Consider the following 25,911-nt stretch of genomic DNA (forward strand, 5'->3'; position numbering starts at 1 on the left):
TTAGCTACCCTCTTACATCTTTTGTTGTGCTGCTTTGCCTTTGGCTGTCTTATTCTTCCTGTTCTTAATTGTCATTCTAGGTTATTATAAAGCAATTTTTAATTCATTTTCCCCAAAAACTTTTTCTTCAAGCCAGTTTTATGTTTTGCTGTTAGAAAGTGAAGTGAGTATGTGCACAAGCAAGTATTTGTGGGAAGGATTCTTAGAGTCTGCATAAAGGAAGAGTAAGAATTTGTGTCTGCTGTTTGTGAGATTATGTTGTTCTATACAGGAAAGCATACATATGTCTCCATTCACATGTAATCCCCCAACTGTGCACTTAGTATTTATCATGTGAAATGTATAATGTAAGAAATTGAAAGCAGAGAAGAAAGTGATCAAATGTAATCAAAGACTCAGAGATCACTGTGCTAAGAAAGCTTTGTTTGACCTTATTTTGAGGGTAGGGACATTAGGATGGGTTAAAGGAGTTGACTCAAAGAAATTCAAGAGGTTGAATTAATTACAGAATTGAAGACAGATAAGATTTGGGGAGGACAAAGGGGGGTGTATTATAGGTTGGTGTACATGTTTCTGGAGATGTAAGAAAATATATGGGAGTGAGTAGGGGTGAGGTGCATTTACTTTTTGTTAGAAGGGGTTGATGTGTCTATGAGACCACCTGGAACACAGCTACAGGAATACATTTGTAAGATTCAGAAAGCAAGGCTAGAACTAAAGGCTGTGAAGTAATTGGACTATAGGTGTGCATGAGAGCTGACTTTCTGGAAGTAAACAGAATACTCTTAGAGAGAATACTTAGGAGAGTATGCTAATAGTAAGGATAATCATTTCTGTGGACTGAGTGACCTCTGCATCCAATATACTGTGCTAGGTATTTTAGGTGCATCATTTCTAATTCTTACAAACCCCTGAGAGATGTTATTATCCCAATTTTTCAGGTCAGAAAACTGAGGCTCTGAAAGATTTAAAACATCATTCATCCAGGTTCTTCTGGGCTATGCTAGTGTCTTACAATAGTCTCTAAGTTTAGAAAAAGGTCGGCTTGTGGATGGAACCTAAATTCTCATGGGTTCGATCAATTTTTGAAATTATCTGCCACTTCATGGGAAGTTCATGAAGAAGACAGTTGCTGAGGAAGTGCCTAGGATGTCACTTCATCACTTGAAATACACATATCACAGAATCCACCTTCCCCCAATATTCACATTCAATGGACATTTTACATGATAGTAATAATTTTGCCACTATTTGACGTACTTATTGTAAGAGCCCATTTTCTCTGTTCTTTACAGAAGGAGGCATATGGTGGGATGTTACCAGATAAAAATTGAACTTCAGAATGCAAAATATGAATGAAATGCTTTCATTTTCTTGTCAATGACTTTCTTAATGATAATAGATCACTAGGTTGGAAGATGGCTCAAAACTGTGCAACCACATCTGTCAAATTGTCAAGAGATGAAAACTCTTATCTGAAAATCAGGAAGAAAATTGTTTGTCACTGCAGCAGCTGAGGAACGAGGTTCCAATTTAACAGAATTCTATTTATCATGCATAAGGCGATCTCTTAATGCAGTTTCTGCTTATGCTAAAATAGTTTAAACAGCTAAGTGGTTGATGCTAAAAGACGCAATTATAACTTTTCACTTTTCTCAAGAAACTCCCTAAATGGTTTTGGTAATACTACATAAAAATTGCATTATTTCCTGAAGATGATAGAGATATAAAACGTGCATCCATATGTCAAGCATTAAAATTTTGAATGTTAGCTTTTCTCTAATATTTTAATGTCTTCTCAGTTAGACCAAAGCGATATGCCCTTTAGAATTGCACAGAATTTCTTTAAATCATTTGGAAAAATCAGCGGATCAGTGGGAAACAGACCAAAATAATCAATCTACAGACAATATGAGTGGCCTATGATTATATAGAAAAACATAATCGACATCTATAAACTGTAATCGATGTATAATTTCATGCTATCAGGTGTAAAGTCTGATAACATCAAGTGTGAATAAAGATGTGTGACAATGAGAACTTTTACAAGTTGCTGCTAGGAGTAAAAGGTGGCACTATAATCTGGGTAGCCATCAGGCAATATCTTATCCACATAAGGCATTCATATACTTGAATTCAGCAATTGCTTTCTTAACTATATATACTCAAATAATTCTCACACACGTGCACAAGAAGGCATTAACAGGAGGGTACCAGAATGTTTGCAATAGCAAAACAATAAAAAACAACCTCAAGATCTATCAATAAGAAAATGAATGAATGAATGAACAAATTGTGGTATACAGAAAAATATACAGTGTGAAAATTAAATTAGTGTGGCAGACTGCTTATGATGAAAGTTCCAGTCAGTCTAGTTATGTGATCTTCATCAAATTACTTAAGCTCTCTGTGCCTAAATCTTTCATTTCTTAAACAGAGGTCTAAATAGCACCAACAGTAATGACTTTATGAGCCTGCACCTAGTGAGTGGTCAATAAATGGTAGCTATTTTTATTTCTAATAGTGGATACATAGGTATTCTTCCTACCTGTGTTTCTGCATTATTTCATAATATTTTTAATGCAAGGAAATGATTGAATATTATCTTGTGAAATAGTTCCAATTTATAAATTATTCATTTGTAACTACATGGAAATTACGTGGTGTTTCTCCAAAGAAACTGTTTTACAAAATGTGACCTGAGCTTTAGATTAGACCATAATAGCCTATTCAATATTTAGCCCTTAACAGATTTCTCAAGTCCTATAAAACTTAAAACTTTAATAGGGAAAGCTATCCCTCAGTAATAACTCATGAGGTCAAGTCCTACTACTCCTGTGATCAGAGTTACATCCCTTCTTCACCCACTTCATAAAGCTCATGAAGGTGTTTAGTAGTGGCTCCAATAGACAGAGACTGGGGCAAGGTTTTCAGAGAAACTTAAGAAGGGAAAATTACTTTGGACTCATACTATAGGAAAATGCAATATTTTGATTAACTAGACCTGCTACTTCCATTCAATTCCCATGACATACTCTTCCTATGGCTAATCCTCTTTTTGGGTGGCCTACTATGAAATTCTTTTTTCCCATCTTTGGATATTTTCAGATGAACCTCTTGAATGGGAGGCCACCAAACTCAGTTATAATCTGTCACATTTGGACAACATGCAGGAAACAGAATAGAGCTAGTCTTCAAGGAGAAAAAATAGAGACAGATGCAGAGACAGAAACAAAGAGGAGAACTCATGTGGTCCAAAGAGTGAGAGGAAGTCAAGGAAAGCACAGTCACCTGGCAGACCTGAATATATTGGCAACAAACCCTCCCTCTAAGCATAAGGTCTGTTCCTTGCAACTACATAATTCTTGACTAGGACATAAATCCTCAATTCTCACAGTAGAGAATGGAGTTATTAACTCCAATTTACAAAAATATGCCCAAGGCCATACTAAGAAGTAGCATAGCTGGAATATATTTGTCTCCAGAGCCTAATTTCTAAGAGTCTACAATAGGGTAATTAAGCTTCCCTCAGGAAAGATGCTGATTGGGTATTACTTCATAGAATGAAGTAAGGATGTCTGTAGCTTGGGTGGCAGGTGTCATAGGTAAGGCAGACCTGTTAGGGGATATATGCCAAAGGCAGTTACAGCACAAAAAGAAAAGGAAACTAGGTCTGGGGCTTGCCTTATCTATAGTCTCGGACATTTCCTTGGCGTTTCCAGTCATAATTTTTCCCATAATAAGGCCAAATGCAGGAAGGAGTGCAGCCCCCAAAATAAGCATTGTGCAGGGATGTAATGAAAGAAGCAGAAAGATATTTCAGGTAGGACTGAGGGTGGAAAGGGCATTTCAGAGGCTATTTGTCCTCAATTTAGTAATGAAGTTATTAGAAATTACAAAGATTCACCAGGGCTAAGTTCCTCATTAAACATGGTATGAATGTCATTAATAACTGTAAACCTTGAAAAATGTGCTGGCAAAATTGACTTCATTAACATTAAGTTATTTAAAATTTCAACAAGTGGCTTCAGAGAGCTCACCACACATAACCTACCAGGTCAACAACCTGCTTCTGCTTGTCCTGAAGCTCTGAAAGTCTGTTTTTGCAATTGAATTTTAGAGCATATGTATTTCCATTTATTTTAAAAACAGAAAAGACTGTCCTAAGGTATCAAATTGAATCCTTTCTCTGCATATTTGCATATGCCTCCTATTATGTTTATAATTATAGTGATAATTATACTTAAAGTTTGTGTTTCAGAACACAAAATGGAATTTGTAGACTTTCAAAATGCAGACCAAAGGTATGTATTTTTTCCTTTACAAAAGACTCTATAGAACCTATTATTCTGTAGAAGAGTGAGAACATTTCTAAGTGTCCTAATTCATTTGATAGCTCCATAAGCAACATATATAGAAAGGAGCAGAAACACCACAATGACTACACATTTGAAATATGGTAAAGTTTTTGTGTATATGTAGGAATATAGGAAAACAATGAAAAATTGTTCCTATTGCTCAGATCCTAATCACTAGCATTTAAAACTTTAATAGATTTATTTCTGCAATTAAAAAAAGTTTGTGTATATACATATACATATCCGTAATTATATATATACACACATGTTTTTACATTGAAGAAATATATATATACATATATATCTTTTAGATAGATACTATATACATACACAAGGAGAGAGAGAAAGAAAGAAAAAATTACACATCAAACAGCCAGAATAGCAGAAGATCAGTCATATTGTGTATTTAGTGTAACCAGTAGAAAAGATTAAGCTACATCAATCAATATTATTTTATTAAATTATTTCATTACTTATAGTTGGTGGGGAAGGCATATAAATGATCATATCAATAAGCTAGACTAGAATACAAAAAGCAGAAAGGAAAGTAAAAATATAAGACAGTAACAATGAAGGCAGTGAATCCAGAGCAAATTCACCTGAAACAAGGTCTGAAATGATTTTTAAATGTCCTTTCAGAAAGGAAATCAAGCCAGTCTCCATTTACATTGTTATGATTTCAGAATTCTGAAATTTTGAAAACATAAAATTTATGAGAAGACTATTTTGGAATAACTGAAATTTATGCACTACTTAATATTATTCCATCCTTATAATCTAAAGTGATATTACTATAATTTATTTCATGGGTTACCCAAACCAATTCTTCCTGGGCCACAGCAGGTAATGTAAATGAGAAAATCAGACCCACAGCCATACATTAAACACACAGGGATAGCATTCACTTCTACAAATAAATAGAAATTGTTTCTCCTTTCTGAAAACCATTCATTCATTCATTCATTCATTTATTCATTCATGTATTTACTCAATATATATTTATGTGTTAAAAATTTATTGTTATCCAAAGAACCCTGAAACACCAATTCAAAAGAACCTATTAACCCCTATGTTCATAGCAGCACTATTTATAATAGCCAGGTGCTTGAAACAGCCTAGGTTCCCATCTGTAGATGAGTGGATAAAAAAAAAACTGTGGTACATTTACACAACGGAATACTATGCAGCAGAAAGAAAGAAGGGACTCCTACCATTTGAAATAACATGGATGAAACTAGAGAGAATTATGATTAGCAAAATAAGACAGGCAACAAAAGACAAATACTATATGATATCACCTAATATAGAAAACTAATGAACAACACAAACAAAGGAGCAAAATTGAACCAGAGACATGTAAACAAGGGGCGGAGTAACAGTAACTGGGGGGATGGGAGAGAGGGAAAGGGGGGAGGTAAGAAAGGAAAGGGTCTAGTTATGGAACTAGTATAAATGACCCATGGACATGGACAACAAGGTGGGGACTGACTGTGGGAGAAGGGTTGGGCAGGGGGCGGGGGGGAGAGCAATGAGCAGAAAATGGGACAACTGTAGAAAAACAATAAATAAATATTTAAAGAATTCATTGTTTATTTGTTTTGCCACCAGAGAGTTATGAGTTAAGAGATTTTTTTTCCTTTGAGAAACATAATTGTACAAATGTATAGATAAATAAAACACTCATTTCCAGTGTTACGAAGATGATATGGAGTGTTGAGACACTGAGGGAAAGTGGAGACTATGCCCAGGCTAGTGGGGAAGGTACCGCCTAGATCTGGCCAATTACAGCCATGTAATTGGCCAGATCTTTCTATTTATAAAAGTAGTAGGATATATGAGCTTTCACATAAAGTATTCTGTGTTTTAAACTTGGGGCCAGATTTTAAAACAAAATTCCACTCTCAGGACAAAAGTCACAATTCCTAATTCTCTAATTGGCACTCTAGGCTACCAGTTTGCCATCTGTCAGATATTGTGGATGGCTCATCTTTATAATTTATTTCAACAATGGCAAAACTATTAACTCAATGCAATTATAGCTGTTCAAATGTTTCATTCCAATAAGTCCTACTTTTTTAAAGATAGGAATTGTTTTGATTCTTTTCAGTTATGTTATATTCAAGTGACCAAGACTATGTTTGCAAACATGGACTTATTTTATCACATGCTGAAGAAAACAAAAAAAATTCTAAAAGTGGTGAGACATAACAAAAATCACAGTTGTGTTCTGTGAAGCCTTTGCCACCGTCCTTTAGAAGAGATATGCTGTCAAAAGTATCCAGCCTTTTGTTTATCCAAAATTATCTAGCCTTTGAGAAGTATTTTGTAAAAATTGGACCCCTAATGTACTGCTAATTTTAGATTTAGAAAGAAATGCTTTTATAGAACTAGTGTTATTGCCATACTCCACTTGATTTCTGGTTTCTAAAGACAAGACCACAAGGACAAATAGAGCTGCTTTGAAGTGTGAAGTCAAGAAAGTCCTTTTACAAATCAAGAGGTTTCTGATTTATTATTTCACTTGATTGTTCTCATTTAATAAGTATCAATTGTGCATCTTCCATGTGTCAGCTATATTCTGTCAGTGATCATGACTGTTTTGACTATTACGTTTCTTATTGTCATGGAGGTACTACTTCTGGTTAGAGAAACAACCATTAAATAACAAATTATACCATTTTGATTCATTAAACTTATAACATACAGGCAAGAAAATTATGATAATATAAAAATATTTAACCAGGGTAACTAATCTATTCTTTGAGGATGATTTTGAACTGAATTTGAAAGAATGGGAGAGAAGAGTATTCTAGAAAGAGGAAACACTGAAAATGACAGTGTCTTTTGGAGACAGAAATGCTGTTTTATAAGGGATATAATGGAAATCCCTGGTGGTCTCCAACAGGCTACCTAAGGGCCAGACTGGTATAATGATCTGACACCACCAGAGGCAGATCCAGGAAGTGCAGATCAATCTAAGCAGCAACAAACAATAAGAGTCACAAAAATGGGAGACAAACAACCCCCCATCAAAAGGAAAGGAAGAATCCCAGAAAGAGTGCTAAATGAAATAGAGGGAAACAAACTATCAGATATGGAATTCAAAACATGAATTATGGGGAAGATCAATGAGCTCACCAAGCTCAAGAAAAACTACAAAGAACTCCAGAAAAACTACAAGGAACTTAGGGAGAATTACACCAGCATGAAAAAGAACATAGAAGCTATCAATAAGAGCCAGGAGGAAATGAAGAATACAATCTCTGAATGGAAGAACACAGTAGAAGGAATTAAAAGCAACTAGAGGAAGCAGAAGATTGGATCAGCGAGCTGGAAGACAACGTAGAAAAAAACTGACAGTGAAACAAAATGAAAAAAAGATTGAACAAGACTTAAGAGGTTTTAAGACAGCTGCAGGACAACATGAAATGTAATAATATCCGTATCATAGGAATTCCAGAAGGAGAAGAACAGGAGCAAGGGATAGAAAACGTGTTTGAAAAACTAATGACAGAAAATTCCCTAACATGATGAGAGAGTCACACAAGTCCAGGAAGGACAGAGGGTCCCAACGAAGATGAACCCCAATAGGCCAACGTCAAGACACATCATGATAAAAATGGCAACATTCAAAGACAAAGAAAGAATCCTAAAAGAAGCAAGAGAGAAACAACTAATAACATACAGGGAAGCTCCAATAAGGCTATCCTCAGATTTCTCAGCAGGAAAACTACAAGCCAGAAGGGAATGGCAAAAAATATTCCAAGCAATAAAAAACAAAGGCCTACAACCAAGAATACTCTACCCAGCAAGGCTCTCATTAAAATGGAAGGTGAAATAAAGAATTTCCAAGACAAAAAAAAGGCTAAAAGAATACATCTCCACCAAACCAGCACTGCAGAGATGCTAAAGGGTCTGCTTTAAGAAGATGAAGAAACAGAGAGAGACAGAGAGGAACACAAGTACAAAGGGGGGAAATGACAATGAATAAGTACCTATTGGCAATAACCTTAAATGTAAATGGATTATGCTCCAATCAAAAGACATAACGTAGCTGAATGGATTAGAAAGCATGACCCATATATATGCTGTCTACAAGAGACCCACCTTAGAACAAAATATCTACACAGACTGAAAGTGAATGGATGGAAAAAAGTATTTCAAGCAAATGGACATGAAAAAAAAACTAGGGTAGCAATACTTATATCAGACAAAACAGATTTCATAGCAAAGGCCATAAAAAGACAAAGAAGGATACTACATAATACTTAAGGGGAAAATCCATCAAGAAGATATAACCCTTGTAAACATACATGCACCTAACTTAGGAGCACCTAAATATGTAAGAAAAATTTTGAAAGACTTCAGGAATGATATAAACAGAAACACACTCATAGTAGGTGACTTTAACACCCCATTGTCAATAATGGACAGATCTTTGAAGCAAAGAAACACCAAAGATATTGAGGCATTGAACAACACTCTAGATCAAATGGACTTAGTTAATATATATAGAACTTTTCATCCTCCGAAAGCAAAATATACATTCTTTTTGAGTGCACATGGAACATTTTCAAAGATAGACCCCATGGTAAGACACAAAAGAAGCCTCAACAAATTCAAGAAAATTGAAATTATGTCAAGCATCTTCTCAGATCACAATCAAACTCAAGGAAAAAACTCAAAAACATTCAAACTCATGGAGAATGAATAACATGCTATTAAATAATGAATGGGTTAACAATGACATCAAGGAAGAAATCAGTTTCTGGAAACTAATGATAATGAACACACAACAATCCAAAACCTATGGGATACAGCGAAAGCAGTCCTGAAAGGAAAGTTCATAGCAATACAGGCCTACCTAAAAAAGCTAGAAGAATCTCTAATAAAAAAACTGAACCCTACAGCTATAAAACTAGAGGAAGTACAACAAGCAAAGCCAAGAGCAAGTAGAAGAAAGGAAATCATCAAGATCAGAGCAGAAATTAATGACATAGAGAGTAAACAAACAATTCAAAAGCTCAACAAAAGTAGTAGCTGGTTCTTTGAAAAGATAAAAAAAATTGACAAGCCTTTAACCAGGCTCATCAAGAAAAAAAGAGAGAACTCAAATATACAAGATCAGAAATGAAAAAGGAAAAATCACAACCAATATCACAGAAATACAAAGGATTTTAAGAAAATATTACGAAAAGTGTACAGCAAGAAATTTGACAACCTACATAAAATGGACAAATTTCTGGAATCATATAATCTTCCAAAACTGAACCAAGGAGAAGCAGAAAGCCTGAACAGATTGATAACAACTAGTGAAATTGAAGCAGTAATCAAAAAACTCACGGCACACAAAAGCCCTAGACCAGATGGCTTCACAGGTGAATTTTACAAACATTTAGGAAAGAACTAACTCCTATCCTCCTCAGACTATTCCAAAAGATCCAAGAAGATGGAAGACTTGCAAACTCGTTCTATGAAGCCAGTATTACCCTAATTCCAAAACTAGGTCAAGACTCAACAAAGAAAACTACCGGCCAATATCGCTGATGAACATAGATGCTAAAATCCTCAACAAAATATTGGCAAACTGGATCCAGAAACACATTAGAAAGATTATACGCCATGATCCCAGGGATGCAAGGTTGGTTTAATATTCAAAAATCAATAAATATAATACATCACATAAACAAAATGAAAGACAAGAACCACATGATCATATCAATAGATGCAGAAAAAGCATTTGATAAAGTACAACACCCATTTATGATGAAAACTCTCAGCAAAATGGGACTAAAGAGGGCATACCTCAACATAACAAAGGCCATATACGAGTAACTTGATGCCAACATCATACTCAATGGGCAAAATCTGAGAGCATTCCCTGTGAGGTCAGGAACAAGGCAAGGATGTCCACTCTCTCCACTCCTATTCAACATAGTCTTGGAAGTTCTAGCCACAGTGATAGGACAAGAAAGAGAAATGAAAGGCATCCAAATTGGAAAAGAGGAAGTAAAACTGTCACTATTTGCAGATGACATGATAGTGTACATAGAAAACCCTATAGAGTCCACAAAAAACCAACTCAACCTAATAAGTGAATTTGGCAAAATAGCAGGGTACAAAGTCAATATTCAGAAATCAAAGGCATTTCTGTACACCAACAATAAAGTTTCAGAGATAGAAACTAGAAAAAAAATCCCATTTACTATAGTAACAAGAAAAATAAAGTACCTAGGAATAAACTTAACCAAGGACGTAAATAACCTGTACTCAGAAAACTACATAACCCTGAAGAAGGAACTTAAGGAAGATACAAATAAATGGAAGCATATACCATGTTCATGGATGGGAAGAATCCACATCATTAAAATGTCCATACTACCCAAAGCAATCTATAGATTCAATGCAATCCCTATTAAAATACCAATGACATATTTCACAGACCTACAACAAATACTTCAAAAATTTATATGGAACCAAAAAAAGAGCCCAAATAGCCACAGCAATCTTGAGGAAGAAGAACACAGTAGGAGGAATCACAATACCTGATATCAAACTATACTACAAGGCCACGGTAATCAAAAGAGTCTGGTACTGGCATAAGAACAGACATTTGGATCAATGGAACAGATTAGAGAGTCCAGGAATAAACCCAGGCCTCTATGGTCAACTAATATTTGATAAAGGAGGAAGGAACACAAAATGGAGTGAGAAGAGCCTCTTCAATGAATGGTGCTAGGAGAACTGGACAGGGACATGCGAAAAAATGAAACTAGATCCCCAACTTACACCATACACCACAATGAACTCAAGATGGATCAAAGACTTAAATGTAAGCTGTGGCACCATAAAAGTCCTAGAGGAAAACATAGGCAGGAAAATTTCAGATAGCCCATGTAGCAACATTTTCACTGATATATCTCCTAAGGCAAGGGTAATAAAGGAAAGAATAAACAAATGGGACTACATCAAATTATAGAGTTTCTTCTCAGCAAAAGAAAACATCAGCAACATGAAAAGGGAACAAAAAGGATGGGAAACTGTATTTGCCAATGATGCCTCAGACAAGAGATTGATCTCCAAAATATATAAAGACCTTATACGACTCAACACCAAGAAGATAGAAAACCCAATAAAAAAAATGGGCAAAGGATCTGAACAAACACTTCTCCAAAGAGGACATACAGAGGGTCCATAGACATATGAAAGAATGCTCAACATTACTAGTCATCAGAGAGATGAAAATAAAAACCACAATGAGATACCACCTCACAACAGTCAGAATGGCCATCATCAACAAATCAACAAACAACTTGTGCTGGCGAGGATGTGGAGAAAAGGGAACCCTGGTGCACTGCTGGTGGGAATGCAGACTGGTGCAGCCACTATGGAAAACAGTTTGGAATTTCCTCAAAAAATTAAACATGGAACTTCCTTTTGAACCAGCAATTCCATTGCTAGGATTATATCCGAAAAATCCTGAAACACCAATTCAAAAGAACCTATGCACTCCTATGTTCATAGCAGCTCTATTTACAATAGCCAAATGCTGGAAACAACCTAAGTGCCAGTCTGTAGATGAATGAATCAAATAACTGTTGTATATTTACATAATGGAGTACTATGTTGCAGAAAGAAAGAAGGAACTTCTACCCTTTGCAACAACATGGATAGAACTAGAGAGAATTATGCTTAGCGAAATAAGCCACGCAATGAAAGAAAAATACTTTGTGCTATCACCTATTACAGGAGACTAATTATCAACACAAACAAATGAGCAAACTTGAACCAGAGAGCATAAACCTATGATCTCATTACCGCAGTGCCAGCCTGTTAAACCAGGCATGCTGTTGTCCGGGGACAGCCAACTGCCCTGCAGTCTGTAAGATCCTTCACCATGTGGGAAGGCCACCCTCCTTTCCACACCCCCACTCTTATTAGGGATTCCTGGACCCAAGGGTAGGTAGGACGACGGCCATGTCCAGCTTGAAGCAGCTAGAGGAGCACGAGATCTTCGCTCATTGTCCTTTATAAGATTATAAAGGGTCTTAAGTCTGAGGTGGGGGATTGTTATTTTTTATTGTTAAAAAATTAACTAATTAATTAATTAATTTTAAAAAATAGGAAAGGGTGAAGCCAGAGAACTTGTATGTACAACCCATGGGCATAGATTGGGGGGTGGGGGTTAGGGGGAAGGGTGTGCTGGGCAGAGGGTAGCAAAGGGGAAAAAATTGGAACTATTGTGACAATATAATCAATAAAATATGCTTAAAAAAAGACATGGATTTTTAAAAAGTGGTAGATATGTACAACAAAATATTACTTGATCATAAAAATATGGAAAAAAAAAGAGATATAATGTGTAATTCAAGAGTAAAGGTTCTTGGAAGGACTAACTGTTAACATTAACCTCTAGGATATCTCTAGAGGAGAAATAAGGGAGGATAAGTTGAAAGGAATTAAAGCAAACACTTTTTATTTTATTTCTACAGTTTAACATGTTTTAAGAGAACATATGCACAACTTATTCATTTTAAAAATACAAAGTGATTTTATCCACTGTTTATCCTTGAGGGTGAGAATCATAATCCTAGACAATAAGTGGATGGTTCAGATAAAATTTTCCTGTTACCTAGTATTAGATGTCATTAATCATTTGTAAAAGCCACAAGTATTTCATGAGTATTGTATCCTTAATATTTTATCTTTACTTATTTCCTCTCTCTTTTAATTAATTAGCGATTAATTACTTTTTTACTCAGACATGGAAATGTACTCTCTCTCCATAGTCCATGACTATGGCAAATATATGATCTCTTGGCCATCAACTTTTCATCTGTTCTTTCTAAAATTGGGTCCTTCTGGAAAGCATGGAATTTCCTTCATACCGAATTGTCTGACTTCCTCCTCCCCTCATTTCAAACCATACGCACCATCATTCATAAAACTTATCCAGCATGCTGCCATATTCACAATGCATGTCTAACACTCAGGTCTCTTGGACTTTCCACTTACATGCCTCTAGCCTATTATCAGCCTGCCTCTCCAACCTTTATTTTCCTATAACCTTCTCAGTGCTGTCCCCTCCACTACACCTTACTTGCCATATATTTTTTGCATTTCAAGTCTTTGAGATGAGGAGGTTAACTTGCTTCCTAATTCCAGATTGCAAGTTTGAAGCATATATTAACAACCATTTAATAGATTTTTTAAAGCAATGTAATCAAGGTCCAGTAAAACTCTGATTTGGTACACACAACTAGCCTGAGTCCTGATATTTATCTCTATTATGAACTTGTTTCATTGGCATATTTTTCAGCTGGAAAAGGTATGGGACTAGAAACCAGAAGATCCAGGTACAAGTCCTGGTCTCTTCATTTGGTTGAGGTAGAATTATAATTCCTGAGGAGACTCACCCAGGTCCTCTGGGTCTCCACTGCTTCATCTGTAAAAGCAGGTAGAGCATGCCAATCTTTCTACCTCACAGGACTGTACTGAGTCTCATCCTCAGGCACTCACACGGTCTCTTGGTCTCAGATAAATGCTTTCTCTGACCTCTCAGACAAGGAGAGCAGACTCTGAAATGATATTACCATCGCATCTTGCATTATTTCTTTAAAATCCCGTTATTCTTGTAATTGCTAGTTCAGTGCTTGTTTTTCTCTTCCCACCCTGAAGTTCCTTGTAAGCTCCATGAAGGTAGAAGTTGCATTTGCCTTGCTGAGGAAAATCTTAATTTCAATAAATGTCACTTGATGGATTACTGAATAACAAACATAAAATGCTTTTTAAGCAAGATACTACCACTATAAATGTTGTTATTGTTATTACTATTAGCAGAATTGTAGCAGTAGAAGTAGTTGAATTATTAGCAGATTGTCACCATAAAGTATACTACAGAAAGAGAGCCACAAATTACCACTGAATATTTTCAATATTCATTGAAAACACTTCCTGTGTGTCCCCTCCATCCATTTAACTGATAAAAACAAAATATCTATTTGACTAAATGGTGATATAACTATAGCCCACAGTAATGGTTCACACTACAATATTTTGCTGCCTAGGTACCAATCCTTGAAATACATGAGTGCCCACCTGGAGAAAGATATAAAAAAAAAGAAAGAGGGGACTCCTGTCCAAGATGGAGGCATAGACAGATAAGCTGCATCTCCCTCCACAACTAAAAAGGAATAAAACTACCTCAAAACTAGAGACAACCAGAAGTTCCAAAAATCAAACTGCATGGAAGTCCAGCAAACAAACATATAAAAAGAATAACTCTTCCAGACTGGTGGGAGGAGCAGAGCCGGGGCGGAGAGGACTCAGTGTGGTGGCGGCAGCAGTGGCAGGCCAGCAAAGAGCAGTCACACAGTTTAAAAAGTCAGGAGGGACACCTGGGGAGCATTCCCAGCTCCTCACCAGACCTCACAGCTCTCAGTCCCAGCACCGGGGAAAATCAAGCCTCATTGCTTCTGACTCTGCAGACCAATGAGGGTTGAAGTGGAGGCAAAAACTGCCAGTCTCAGCAGAGTTTGCTTGTTTAAAAGGCCCCAACAGTCCTAGAGTGTCCACAGACCCACCCACTCTGGGAGCAACGGCTGGGGCAGCATCTAGAGGGGTGCTGGTCAAGTGCAGAAGTGGGAGAGGTCCTTGGAAAAGGGGTAAGTGCTGGGCAGGCAGAATTGTTTCCTCAGACCCCTCCCCCACATACAGCGCCACAATGTGGTGAAACAGCTCACCCTGTACTGACAAATCTTTAAGACTCCACCCCTTACAAGGTAACGGGAGGGACATCTCTACCTGGGATGTGGAGGCAAACAAACACAGGAGCCTGTCAGAATGAGGAGACAAAGAAGTATGGCCCAAAAGGGGAAATGGATATAGGTTTTAGTGGGAGAACTAAGCGACAAGGAGATAGACAACCTAACAGATGAGGAGATACACAACCTAACAGATGAAGAATTCAAAACACTGATGATAAAGATGTTCACAGGCTTGACAGATATGCTTGAGTATGACAAACACATAAGAGAAGAAGTGAAGGCTATGCTAAGTGAAACGAAGGAAAATCCACACAAAACCAATGGTGAAGGGAAGGAAACTGGGGTTCAAATCAATGACATGAAACATAAGGAAGAAAAAAACAGTCAACCAGTGCAGAATGAGGAAGCAAGAATTTTAAAAAATGAGGAAAAGTTCCCAAGGTTTGCGAAGGAGATGGACATGCAGGTCTGGGAAGCACGGAGGATCCCAGGCGAGTTGGACCCAGAGGGGACCACACCAGGATGCATCGTGACTGAGATGCCAAAGGTTAAAATAAAGACAGAGTCCTGGGGGCAGCAAGAGAGAGGCAGAGTGTTGCCTAGAGGGGGGTGCCTATAGGACTATCAGCTTATTTCTCAGAGGACACTTTGCAGACAGTAAGGGACTGGCAAGTGGTAATCAATGTGATGAAAAGCGACCTACAACCAAGATTACTCTATCCAGCAAAGCTATCATTTGGAATGGAAGGGCAGATGAAGTGCTTCCCAGACAAGGTGAAGCTAAACAAATTCATCATCACCAAGCCATTATTATAGGAAATGTCAAAGGGACTTACTTAAGAAAAAGAAGATCAAAACTATGAACACTAAAATGGCAACAAACTCACAACTGTTAACAACTGAATCTAAAAAATAAAAACAAAATCCAACTAAGCAAACCAGAATAGGAACAGAATCATAGGTATGGGATCATTTGGAGGGTTATCAGCTGGGAGGGGTAAGGGGGAGAAATGGGGAAATGGTGCAGGGACTAAGAAGCATAGTTGGTTGGTACAAAATAGACAGGGGGATGTTTAGAATAATATAGGAAAGGGTGAAGCCAAAGAACTTATACGCATGACCCATTAACATGAACTAAGGGGGGCGGGATTGCTGAAGGAAAGTGGAGTACTGGGCAGAGGGAAGTAGAGGGGAAAAAATTGGAACTACTGTAACAACATAATCAATAAAATATACTTAAAAAAAGAAAAGAAAGTAGGTATGATCTCATTCTGAAGCAGATGAAATGTCCTTCCCCATATTATGGGGAGGGGTATGAAGAACTATACAGAGCAGCCCTTGTGAGAAAAGGATTTGTAACTAAAAACAAAAGGGAGTGAAGATAGTAAAATTCTCCAGGAGGAAGAATCAGTTCTCTGTTCCAATGATGGAGCTATTTGACTTTTCACCTTTAAAGAAGAGGTTAATGGAAATAGTGAAATGCCGTGGTAGGAGTGCCACTCTTGGGAATGTGAAATGGTTTTGAATAAAGTTGTTGATGTTTGAGGGCAGGAAAGAGAAACAAAGCAAGAGAAGATGCCATTGTGGTTGACCAAGCAAAAGAAGGAGTTTGTTGGGTTTTATGAGGAGTTCAGAGCAGCTGTAAGTCTAGAAATTCCACAGGCCAGAGATCTGATGGCCCATCCCCTGATCACTTCCCAGGACTCTGGGAGCCCACCTGCAACCCCCTCACCTTGTATTTGCTGCAGCTGCACTTTTGTCATGGAAACACCTTTATTATATCACATTGCTTAGACAGCTTGCAGATGCGAAACAAAAACTGCCTATTAAAGATAGTCTTTTCCAGGTACTCAGTGAGGTACTCAATTATATGAATTGTGATCATGACTGCCTGCCCCAAATAACCCAGGCCTTTGTAGAATAATATTTTTATAAGATTTAATATGACAATAAAAATTTTCACTGATTCACTACTTCTGGCATGCTGTTACCTGTGTACATTTATTCAACAGCTACCAAATCTCTATTATGTATCTAAAAAATGATAGAATACAGGATGGAGTAAAATACTATGCCTAACTCCAGGACCACAAATTTAAGCAGATCTAGACTTTAGAGAGCTTGAATTTTCATGTATAAAATAAAAATCAAAGACCTTAGTTTAGTGGGTTTTAAAAATGGCATTGTCTTGTACCTGGAGGCAGGCTGGGGCACGTCCCTGGGGCTTGTTGACATCCACAGCTACGAGTTGCCATCCTCCAGCAGCATCTTCATGAAACATCTTCAGGACAAAGAGGGAGATGAATCAGAAACATTTCATAAGGAACATTCAGTACTGAAGGTTATGTCTCCAGTTTTTTATTTTCTCAATGATTTGTTTTCTTATGGATTTATATTTAAAACTTGAGTCATTTCAATTACATTCATTTTAACACTGAAAACCTAAATGAATAACAGTAACAAAAATAATGGTAATGGCTTGCATATATGGAGCACTTGCTATGTACCAGTTCCTTTCTGCCTTACATATATATGTTTTGCATGTAATTACCCAAATATTCTCAAGACTTTAAAGTAGGCATTTTGTCCTCATTAGGTTTATTGTTGATTATTACATATTAGATATGGGAGAAAATGAAAATTAGAATTTCAAAGCATTGTGTTTGATGTGGTCTTTACTAGAAACGGTGAATTTTTATCTATATTTAGTGGACATTTCTAACTGAACCAATAGAAAAATAATCTCAGGATAAATAACATAAGAATTTTACATATGGCATAATGATAGAGATTGGTGTTATTTTAATGACAGGATACTGATGTGTCACTTAATAGGCTTTGTGAAATTATTTTAACTAGGCCAAATTAATCTATTCAGAAGAAATTTTATGTATATATTAATAAAAGGAAAATGTAGTTTATTTTGGCTTAAAATACATAAATGATAAAATTCAGGATTGGATACTACAGTACAGGATACTAAAATCTGACATCCATTTGAATTGACTATTCAGGTTGTTGGATGTCTAGGTTTTTATCTTATTGCATATTTTATTATCTTAAAAATTAGTCATCTGTCAATACTACACCCAGCTGGAAGACATTTCCAACTAGTATGTTTTCTTTCGAATTTCTTAGTGGTGTGTGTGTGTGTGTGTGTGTGTGTGTACTGGGGTGATAGTGGGATAATGTGAAATTAAGGATTTTTATTTTTTTAAGAAAAGATACTACAAGCATTCACTGTTTTCTTCCCACTGAGTCTTCTGTTTCATACATATAAGTAAACAACTTTGCTATACTTATGTCCACATGTTAGTCTGCCTCTGTGTTCAAAAGGGAAATTGCTGTTGGAAATCTGAAATTATATAAAGATTCTATTACCTAGGATTTATAATCATAATTTCAAACTCCTGATCAGAGACGTAGTGGATCATATGCAAAAAGAAAACTTGTTCTTCATAAAATAAGTGAAGGGGGTTAGAGACAGTGCCAAAATTCATATACCATATATGTATTTTTAAAATGTCAAAATGGAGGTACACATTTACAGAAAGATTCTTTGATCAAAGATTCCAATTACAAACTATCTTTCACGGGTGCCCATTCAAAGGATTCTAACTCCCTTTAGAATGAATTTTCAAAGGTACTCTTAGTGGTAGAATCAAGCACATCCCTTATGAATAGGCTCATTCTGAGAATACATACAATGGTTGAAATGCAAACCTGTTAAAGTGCCTTTTAATGTTCCTGTCAAAATTCCCAGTAGTCTTTTAAGGAGAAAAAGACAAAGACAAAAGAAAAGGACAAAAGCAGTCCTGTCAGTCTCTGGCTAACACCCCTTTTACAGACATCCTAGGCTCTTGTCATGGCACAAAGGATCCCTGGGGCACATATTTGCTGTGATTAGTACCAGACCAATTTTCTCTCTTAAATTACTTTGTCCAGTAGACCAAAATCAAATGAATCTATTTAATTTCTGTTAAAGTGTTCTCTCAGGGTCACTTCTTTGTATGAAATAAAATGAAGGCAACCCAAATATATTCCATTTCTCTTGAGACCCCTGAATTATGAAACATTTAGCTTGGTTAATGTAACAGTAGCTATGTGACATAGATGAAGGGATATCTAAAGATAGGAATCCTTAAAGATTCAAGTCTTAGGGGAGTGGGGCAGAGGCAGGAGTTACCAGTTGCCCCTCCATATCTCTTTTCCTTGTCTTCCAAAGTAAGAAAGTTTATGGGACCAGTAGACCACACACATGCACACACAAAAAAGGATTAATTCTTTTCCTTTTTAAATTACATACTAGCCTATGAATTTTAAGCATAAACTATTTTTCTATTTGCTTTCCTTCCTGATTTTTAGAATATGGATGTGAGGTTTAGAACTATAACAGCCAACTTAGTCCAAGAGGCAACTTTGAGAATGGAAGCTATGCAAGGTGGAGCAAAAGGGCAAGGACTCAGGACCTGTGGCAATGTGGACCACCATACCAACTCCGAGTTACCTTCTCTAATGTTACATGAGAGAGAAAGAAACTCTATTTTATAAAAGCTACTTACTTGGGGCTTTCTGTCCCTTGTAGCTCATACATACACACACTCATATACATGCACACACACATATTAATACAGATAAAAATCTGCAGTTTATTTTGAAATTTTTATTATGTTTGGATTCTTTCAGTCAATTGATTTTTAAAAATAGGTAATAGTCATTATTACACAAAATAATGAGAGTGGACAGTTGATTTGATTATTAAATGATATATTTAATGACTCAGCCTCACAAAATTTAATTCTCATGTATGGCTTCCTATGATGAGTATACTACTCCATTACTCTGTTTTTTTATGAGGAGGAGCTCCCCATTGTGCCATGCTAGAATAGTCCTTCTCAGAAACTGCTTTGACTAAATTGCTTTCTCACTTGTTTTAACAATGTATATTCATGTGGAAGACAATGGTCTTAGGATACAGTAAACAAATTTTGACTAAAGTATTGTCTGTGATCATTATGTTGTATGTACTCTTTTTTGGAGAATAAATTCTTTCTATTTTTGATTACATGTCTTTTCATATATGCATTTCTTTAACCCAGCACTCCATATTCATACAGATGTTGTTTAGGGATTATAGGTATTCATATTCTAAGAATTTTCATGGAACTATAAAGGAAAAAGAAATTCCTATGTGTCTTTTGTTCCTAGATTAACTCTGTCCTTAGCAGTCTTCTGTGTTAATTAGGGAATATTAATTCACAAAACATGAGCCAGCAAAAGTGCAGAATCAGAGATAATGACAGACCCAAAAATTATTACTGTCTTTAGACAATCAGAATATTTATTTACTAATCCTATAATATGACCCTATTGGACCATGATTCACATATAAAAGTTAGGTATGTATTAGTTGTCAGAGTAACCAATATCCTGGGTTTCTTATCACTATACACAAAAAAGTAACTTGTGTGGCACTAATGTTTACAGTCTCTTTCATTCTACTCCAGGCAAAGTAAGATAAGCTAATCTTTACCACGAATCAGTCTCAATCAGAAGACTATATGACTACAACAGCAAATATCGGATGAATGAGAGTGAAGAGATGGACTAGAGGAATACAAATTCCAGAATAATTTCTACTTGCACATCTGTACATGGCATGGGTAGTCCTGTTGTTGAGTGACAGAGCTGACTGTGTGAATCTCTTGCACTTTAACCCAACATCCAACTGAACATATGGCAATAGTGACCCTTGTCTAATAATTATGCAGGTATGAAAGTCACCATCCCAATCAGAGTTCAGGGAAATTAATGATTACTAATCTGATAATTTCCACAACATTTTCCTGTTACATTTTGTATAATGGTCTCCATAAGACCTCTGGCATTACATTTTCTATAAGTTGTTTTCATGCTATGACTCAGAGGCAGATTGCCACCTTCTACTTAAAAAAAAAACAAAAACAAAACAAAACAAAACAAAACAGAACAGTTCTCATCAAAGATTTTTTTTTTTTTTTTGCCCAAGAATAGTTCATATCAGAGCCAATTTCTAGTGAACTGCTTAAGATGTCAGAATGCCCTTTCCTTATCTTGTTAATGTGTATAATTTTCTTTCTACACACACAGTCCCCCTGGAAAATCCATAGACTTAGATATCATAGGTCCAGCAAGGCCAGGACCTTCTTAGCCCTTTTCTGAGGATAACTTATATAGAAGAACAAAAAACATTCCACACATTAGAGAAAGGTGAGAACTGACTTCATTTATGAACAGCTCTTTACAATACAACAACTGTCTTGTTTTATTTCCTTAGTCTATCCGTTTTGTTAGAATTAGAAACTTGGGATTTAGTGTTTTAAACCACTGAACAAGAGTTTTTTGTGCACAGAGTTTTTTCAGGTTTTACAAATGTAAGAGATTCATGGCAAATGATGTCTCTCCCTTCCACACATCCACAGGTGCGCACACACACACAGACACACACAAATGCAACTGGGCCACCCACTGAGTGGATGGGAGGGGCTGGGCAGGGCCTGGGCCAGTTTTCAGGCAGCCTAACTGGTGTTTTACCAAGAGGTGCTGCAGGAACTTTAGTAGCTTAGCAACCGGGGCCTCAGTCACAGCATTTTTCTTAGTGAAGGGTTTTTACAATTCTCTGAATACCTAGACAAATTACCTTTGAATTACAAATTTATTCCTCCAGATTATGTACAATTTTGCATCAAAACTACATTGTACAACTCTGCTACCTTCATATTTCACTTTATATTATAACTGCTGGCTGATCGGTAACACTTCCACGTACTACCTTTCCAACTGTGGTTTAATAAGATTTTCTAAATAAGTATAATATGGTTTTAAAGATATTTTAGGAACACTGATACAAATTCTGTGTTAAATTCATAGTTCTATGTTCCATTAAGTTCTCCCTATGTGTACAGGCATAGCAGAAAACACACTTTTGGAAGGTTGTCACTCTACTTAAAAGATGTTTCAGAATGAGCTTGCCACTTTATTATATTTCATAGTACACTAAAAGAGATGAGAAAAAAATAGAAACTAGGTATGGTTGACTCTTTGAAAAATTTCCTACATGCCATTTGTGAAATAATCTAGATAATATTTTAAAAATCTTTCATGAAAGTCTGAAGTTATTTGTCAAATTTAAAAATAATAATATTTCATTTATAGTGAATTGGCTAGACAGTGCAAACTTTCACAGCATCATAATGATGCTGCATAAAGGCTTTGCCAAATATTAGCATGTTTAAGAACATTTATGCATATAATTATTACAAGTCTAATTTAAAGATTTTTAAAATAATATTTGTACCTTGGATCTTTCACAAATATCTTTGTACAAGTAAACCTGTATAAATATTTACAAATTTATAAAATAATAGTTGGCATTAAAATTATTTTATTCTTAAATCATGAATTTTTTTCTGTCTTATATGGAGATTCATACTAGAAGATATATAAAGCTGCCTTTTTCTTTCTAAACATCAAAATAAAAGCAAAACAAATACACAAAACAAAACCAAAAATAAAAATAAAGTCATTGAATCTAAATTGCCCTCTTATGTAATAACTGTCCTGTTGCTTTCTTTAGTCAAATTCTAGGGCACTTCCAATTTCTTGGGAGCATAGAAGAACCCTTCTGAATATGCAGTGATTCTTCAAAAATCACAGGCATGTATTTGGTGTTGAGTGCTTTTGTTTGTAATTTTCTATACTATATTTAGTTCATTTTTAAATTAAATATATTTTCAGTTCCAAAAATTTTAATTCTATACAAAGTGCCACTGTATTGGTTTTCAATCACATGAATAAATAATTATAAACATACTTACTTGCAATCCCTTTAAGGACTTGTGATGGCAGAATCAAATCAAAGGCACATGATAAGTTTAGTGACAATTCTAGTTTTGTATCAAATTCACTCATGGAGCTGATAAAAATCCAGATGCCCATGCCCCAAATACCCAGAAAGCCTAATTTGATTGTTCAAGGTTTGGACTCTAACACTTCTATTTTTTAATAACTTCCTCAATGAGTCTGATTGTAGAATGCCATTATAACAGGGCTCCCACAAGTTCCAACAAGTCCCACTGATGGTAAAGATGGAAACATCCATGTTTGAGTGGTTGTAATATCATCCCCTGATACTGTACCTGGGTGGTGGCTGTTGAAGTAGTACTGCTTCTTGATCCCCACATTTGTTGAAACTGTACCCTGATTTCTGCAAATGTTTCAATGATGACAGCGATAAACACATTCTGAAAAAAAATTATAAACCACATTTACCAAAGACTGGAATTGACAGAGGTCAATCAAAGACAAACAAAAGATCTGCAGAAACTGTCAGAAAGCACAGATTTTATTAGGACAAGTTTTTACAGTACCTTAACAAGCCATGCAAGGAAGAATATGAGAGTGATGAAATAGAAGTAGGAACGCCAGCGGGGAAAGCTGTCGATTGCCCTGTACATGAGGAAGACCCAGCCTTCCTGGGAGGCAGCCTCATAGACTGTGAAGATGCTGGTACCTATCAAGAGAGAGGAGAGCAGACTGAATTATGGTGGACTTCTGGTATCAAAACCATCATTCAGAAGAACAATCAATATCAATCCATGCTCATTTTCTCAATGGCAAAAGATCTTCTTAAAGGACTAAAATCACATGCAACATTTTATTGTTCTTATTCTTAGGATTTTAATTGTTTCTGACTTTAAGCTAGGACAATTTTAATAGTTCTAGCAATAAAATAACTATGTTAAGTGCATATAATGATGTGGAAGAAGAAATGAACATTCAAACCAAGTAACACCACAATAAAAAGGAATCTATACTGTGTAAGCTTGCCACTTGGGGCTTAACACTTGCAGTGTACTGAAGAACACATGCTATAAGTTTAACTAAAACGAAATAAATCTGGAAACTGGGTTTCATTCGAAATCACTTTCTCATTGGGAGACTAAAGTGTCTTAGGCTCCAACAAAGCAAATGCTGGAGCCTGTCTTTAAATTCCATGGTGTTTACTAAATACCAAAATGTAAGGTACTAAATCATCAAATAGTACTTTTATTTTATGAGACAATTGTCTCACTGAAGATACTACTGATAATGAAAGGAAAAAATGAACAACCAACATGCAGGCAGATTTTTGAACAAATGGTTAAGAGAACCTAAGATGCCATTCAGAGGAGAGTGTTTAATTCTCACAACATTATGACATCTGTTATTAATTTTCCATTTCACAGATGGGTAAACTAAAGCACAAAAAGTAAGTAATTTGTTTAAGGATTTACAGATAATAATAGGTGAATTAGAATTAACACAGTCTTTCTGAAAAAAGGGTGTACATATAACTGTGATATCTTGCCTCCCGAGATCTTTTCTATGGTTTAGATTTCCCATCTGTAAAATGGGGAAACAATAACACATACTTCAAGTGTTGTGAAGATTAAATGATTACATTTCTTTAAGGGCTTGGCATATGGTGTGTACTTAATAAATTTTAGTACTATTATTATAAAATTGAAGATAATTGCTTAATATTATTTTGTGAGGAAACAGAAATAGTAATATTGAATTAAAGTTGTTTATAAGAAAAATGATATATATTATTATTCATGAAACTCGTAAAATTGGCATCACAATAAATTCCACTGCTATAAATGAGTTAAATTATTATGATATAAAACCAATATCCACTTATATATTATCTAACCACATATAAATTTAAAACTAGAATATGCATATGATTAAATGTACAAACTAAGAAGGGGGTTACTGAAGTTGGCTGAGGACTGACTGTCTCTCTGGGCCTGTGCATGTAGGAAAAATAATCAGAGTATCATTAAATACCAAAGTGTTTAGAACAGCAAAAAAGTCTAGCATTAAATGAGAACAAATGGGAAATAAACAGACTTGAAATAAAAACTGAGATAGAGAAGGAAAGCATAACCCTAATTGGTAAATGCCTATTATGCACCAATCTGTGCTAAGTAACTGTTTAAAATATAATTTCATATATGTACTATCTCTCAGTTTAAGAATCATATTTTATACATTGATTGTCTTTGCCATAACAACTAGTGTTTGTAAAACATGTTTATTTTCAAGGCTTTTACATATTTAAATGCTAAAAAAATCTGTGTCTAATTAGTGAGGCAGGTAAGTAGGTGGGTAAAAGAGCAGATATTATCAATCATGTTTTACAGAAAAGGAAAGTGAAGGTCATTAGTTAATGAATTTATCCAAGATAGAAAGTGATAGAACCAGATAGTGAACCCACATCAACAAGTCAATGTCTTAAACCCTTTTCTTTACTATTACCTATAGTAAAATATTACCTATATTTTCTCTTGTTTGAGACTGGGACACCACAAAAGCATATTATCTTTAATTTGAATAAACTTCAGTTTTTCTTCTGAAGGATTATGGTGGCTAAGTCTATAGTACATTAAGAAACTCATGCAAGATGATGATTTTTAGGAGAAAGATTCAGAGAAGAACCACATGTACAAAAAATAAAATGTCAACAGAGAAGAAGTGACTATTAATGATTAGTATGTACTAAAAATATACAATAATTTGCTCTTGTGGGCTGAATACAAAGGGCAGTTTTAACACAAAACAAGTAATGTCTGTCCTTTTTTTTTCCTACTTATTTGAACTAAAAGAGAAATGTGGCTACAGAAATCCATTATGAATTACCAGTAAAGTTAAATAGCTTTATTAATTGAGTGTTCACAGGTAAAATAAGGAGCTTGTCAATG

The 25,911-nt window shown here is 35.6% G+C and overlaps 1 protein-coding gene across 2 annotated transcripts in view; it reads right to left on the bottom strand.

Moving 5' to 3' along the window:
• NALCN (sodium leak channel, non-selective) overlaps positions 1-25,911 on the bottom strand; it is a 413,720-nt gene that overhangs the window by 264,761 nt on the left and 123,048 nt on the right. For both annotated transcript variants that reach the window (XM_090258917.1, XM_090258918.1), the window contains exons 7-9: positions 23,533-23,675; positions 23,302-23,406; positions 17,319-17,405 (exon numbers count right to left, since the gene is read on the bottom strand). In XM_090258917.1, coding sequence (XP_090115043.1) covers positions 17,319-17,405; positions 23,302-23,406; positions 23,533-23,675 — 335 coding nt within the window. The remainder of the gene's footprint in view (positions 1-17,318; positions 17,406-23,301; positions 23,407-23,532; positions 23,676-25,911) is intronic.

This window comes from Furipterus horrens, unplaced genomic scaffold (assembly GCF_987537825.1).
Source record: "Furipterus horrens unplaced genomic scaffold, mFurHor1.1.pri manual_scaffold_12, whole genome shotgun sequence".
NCBI lineage: Eukaryota > Metazoa > Chordata > Mammalia > Chiroptera > Furipteridae > Furipterus > Furipterus horrens.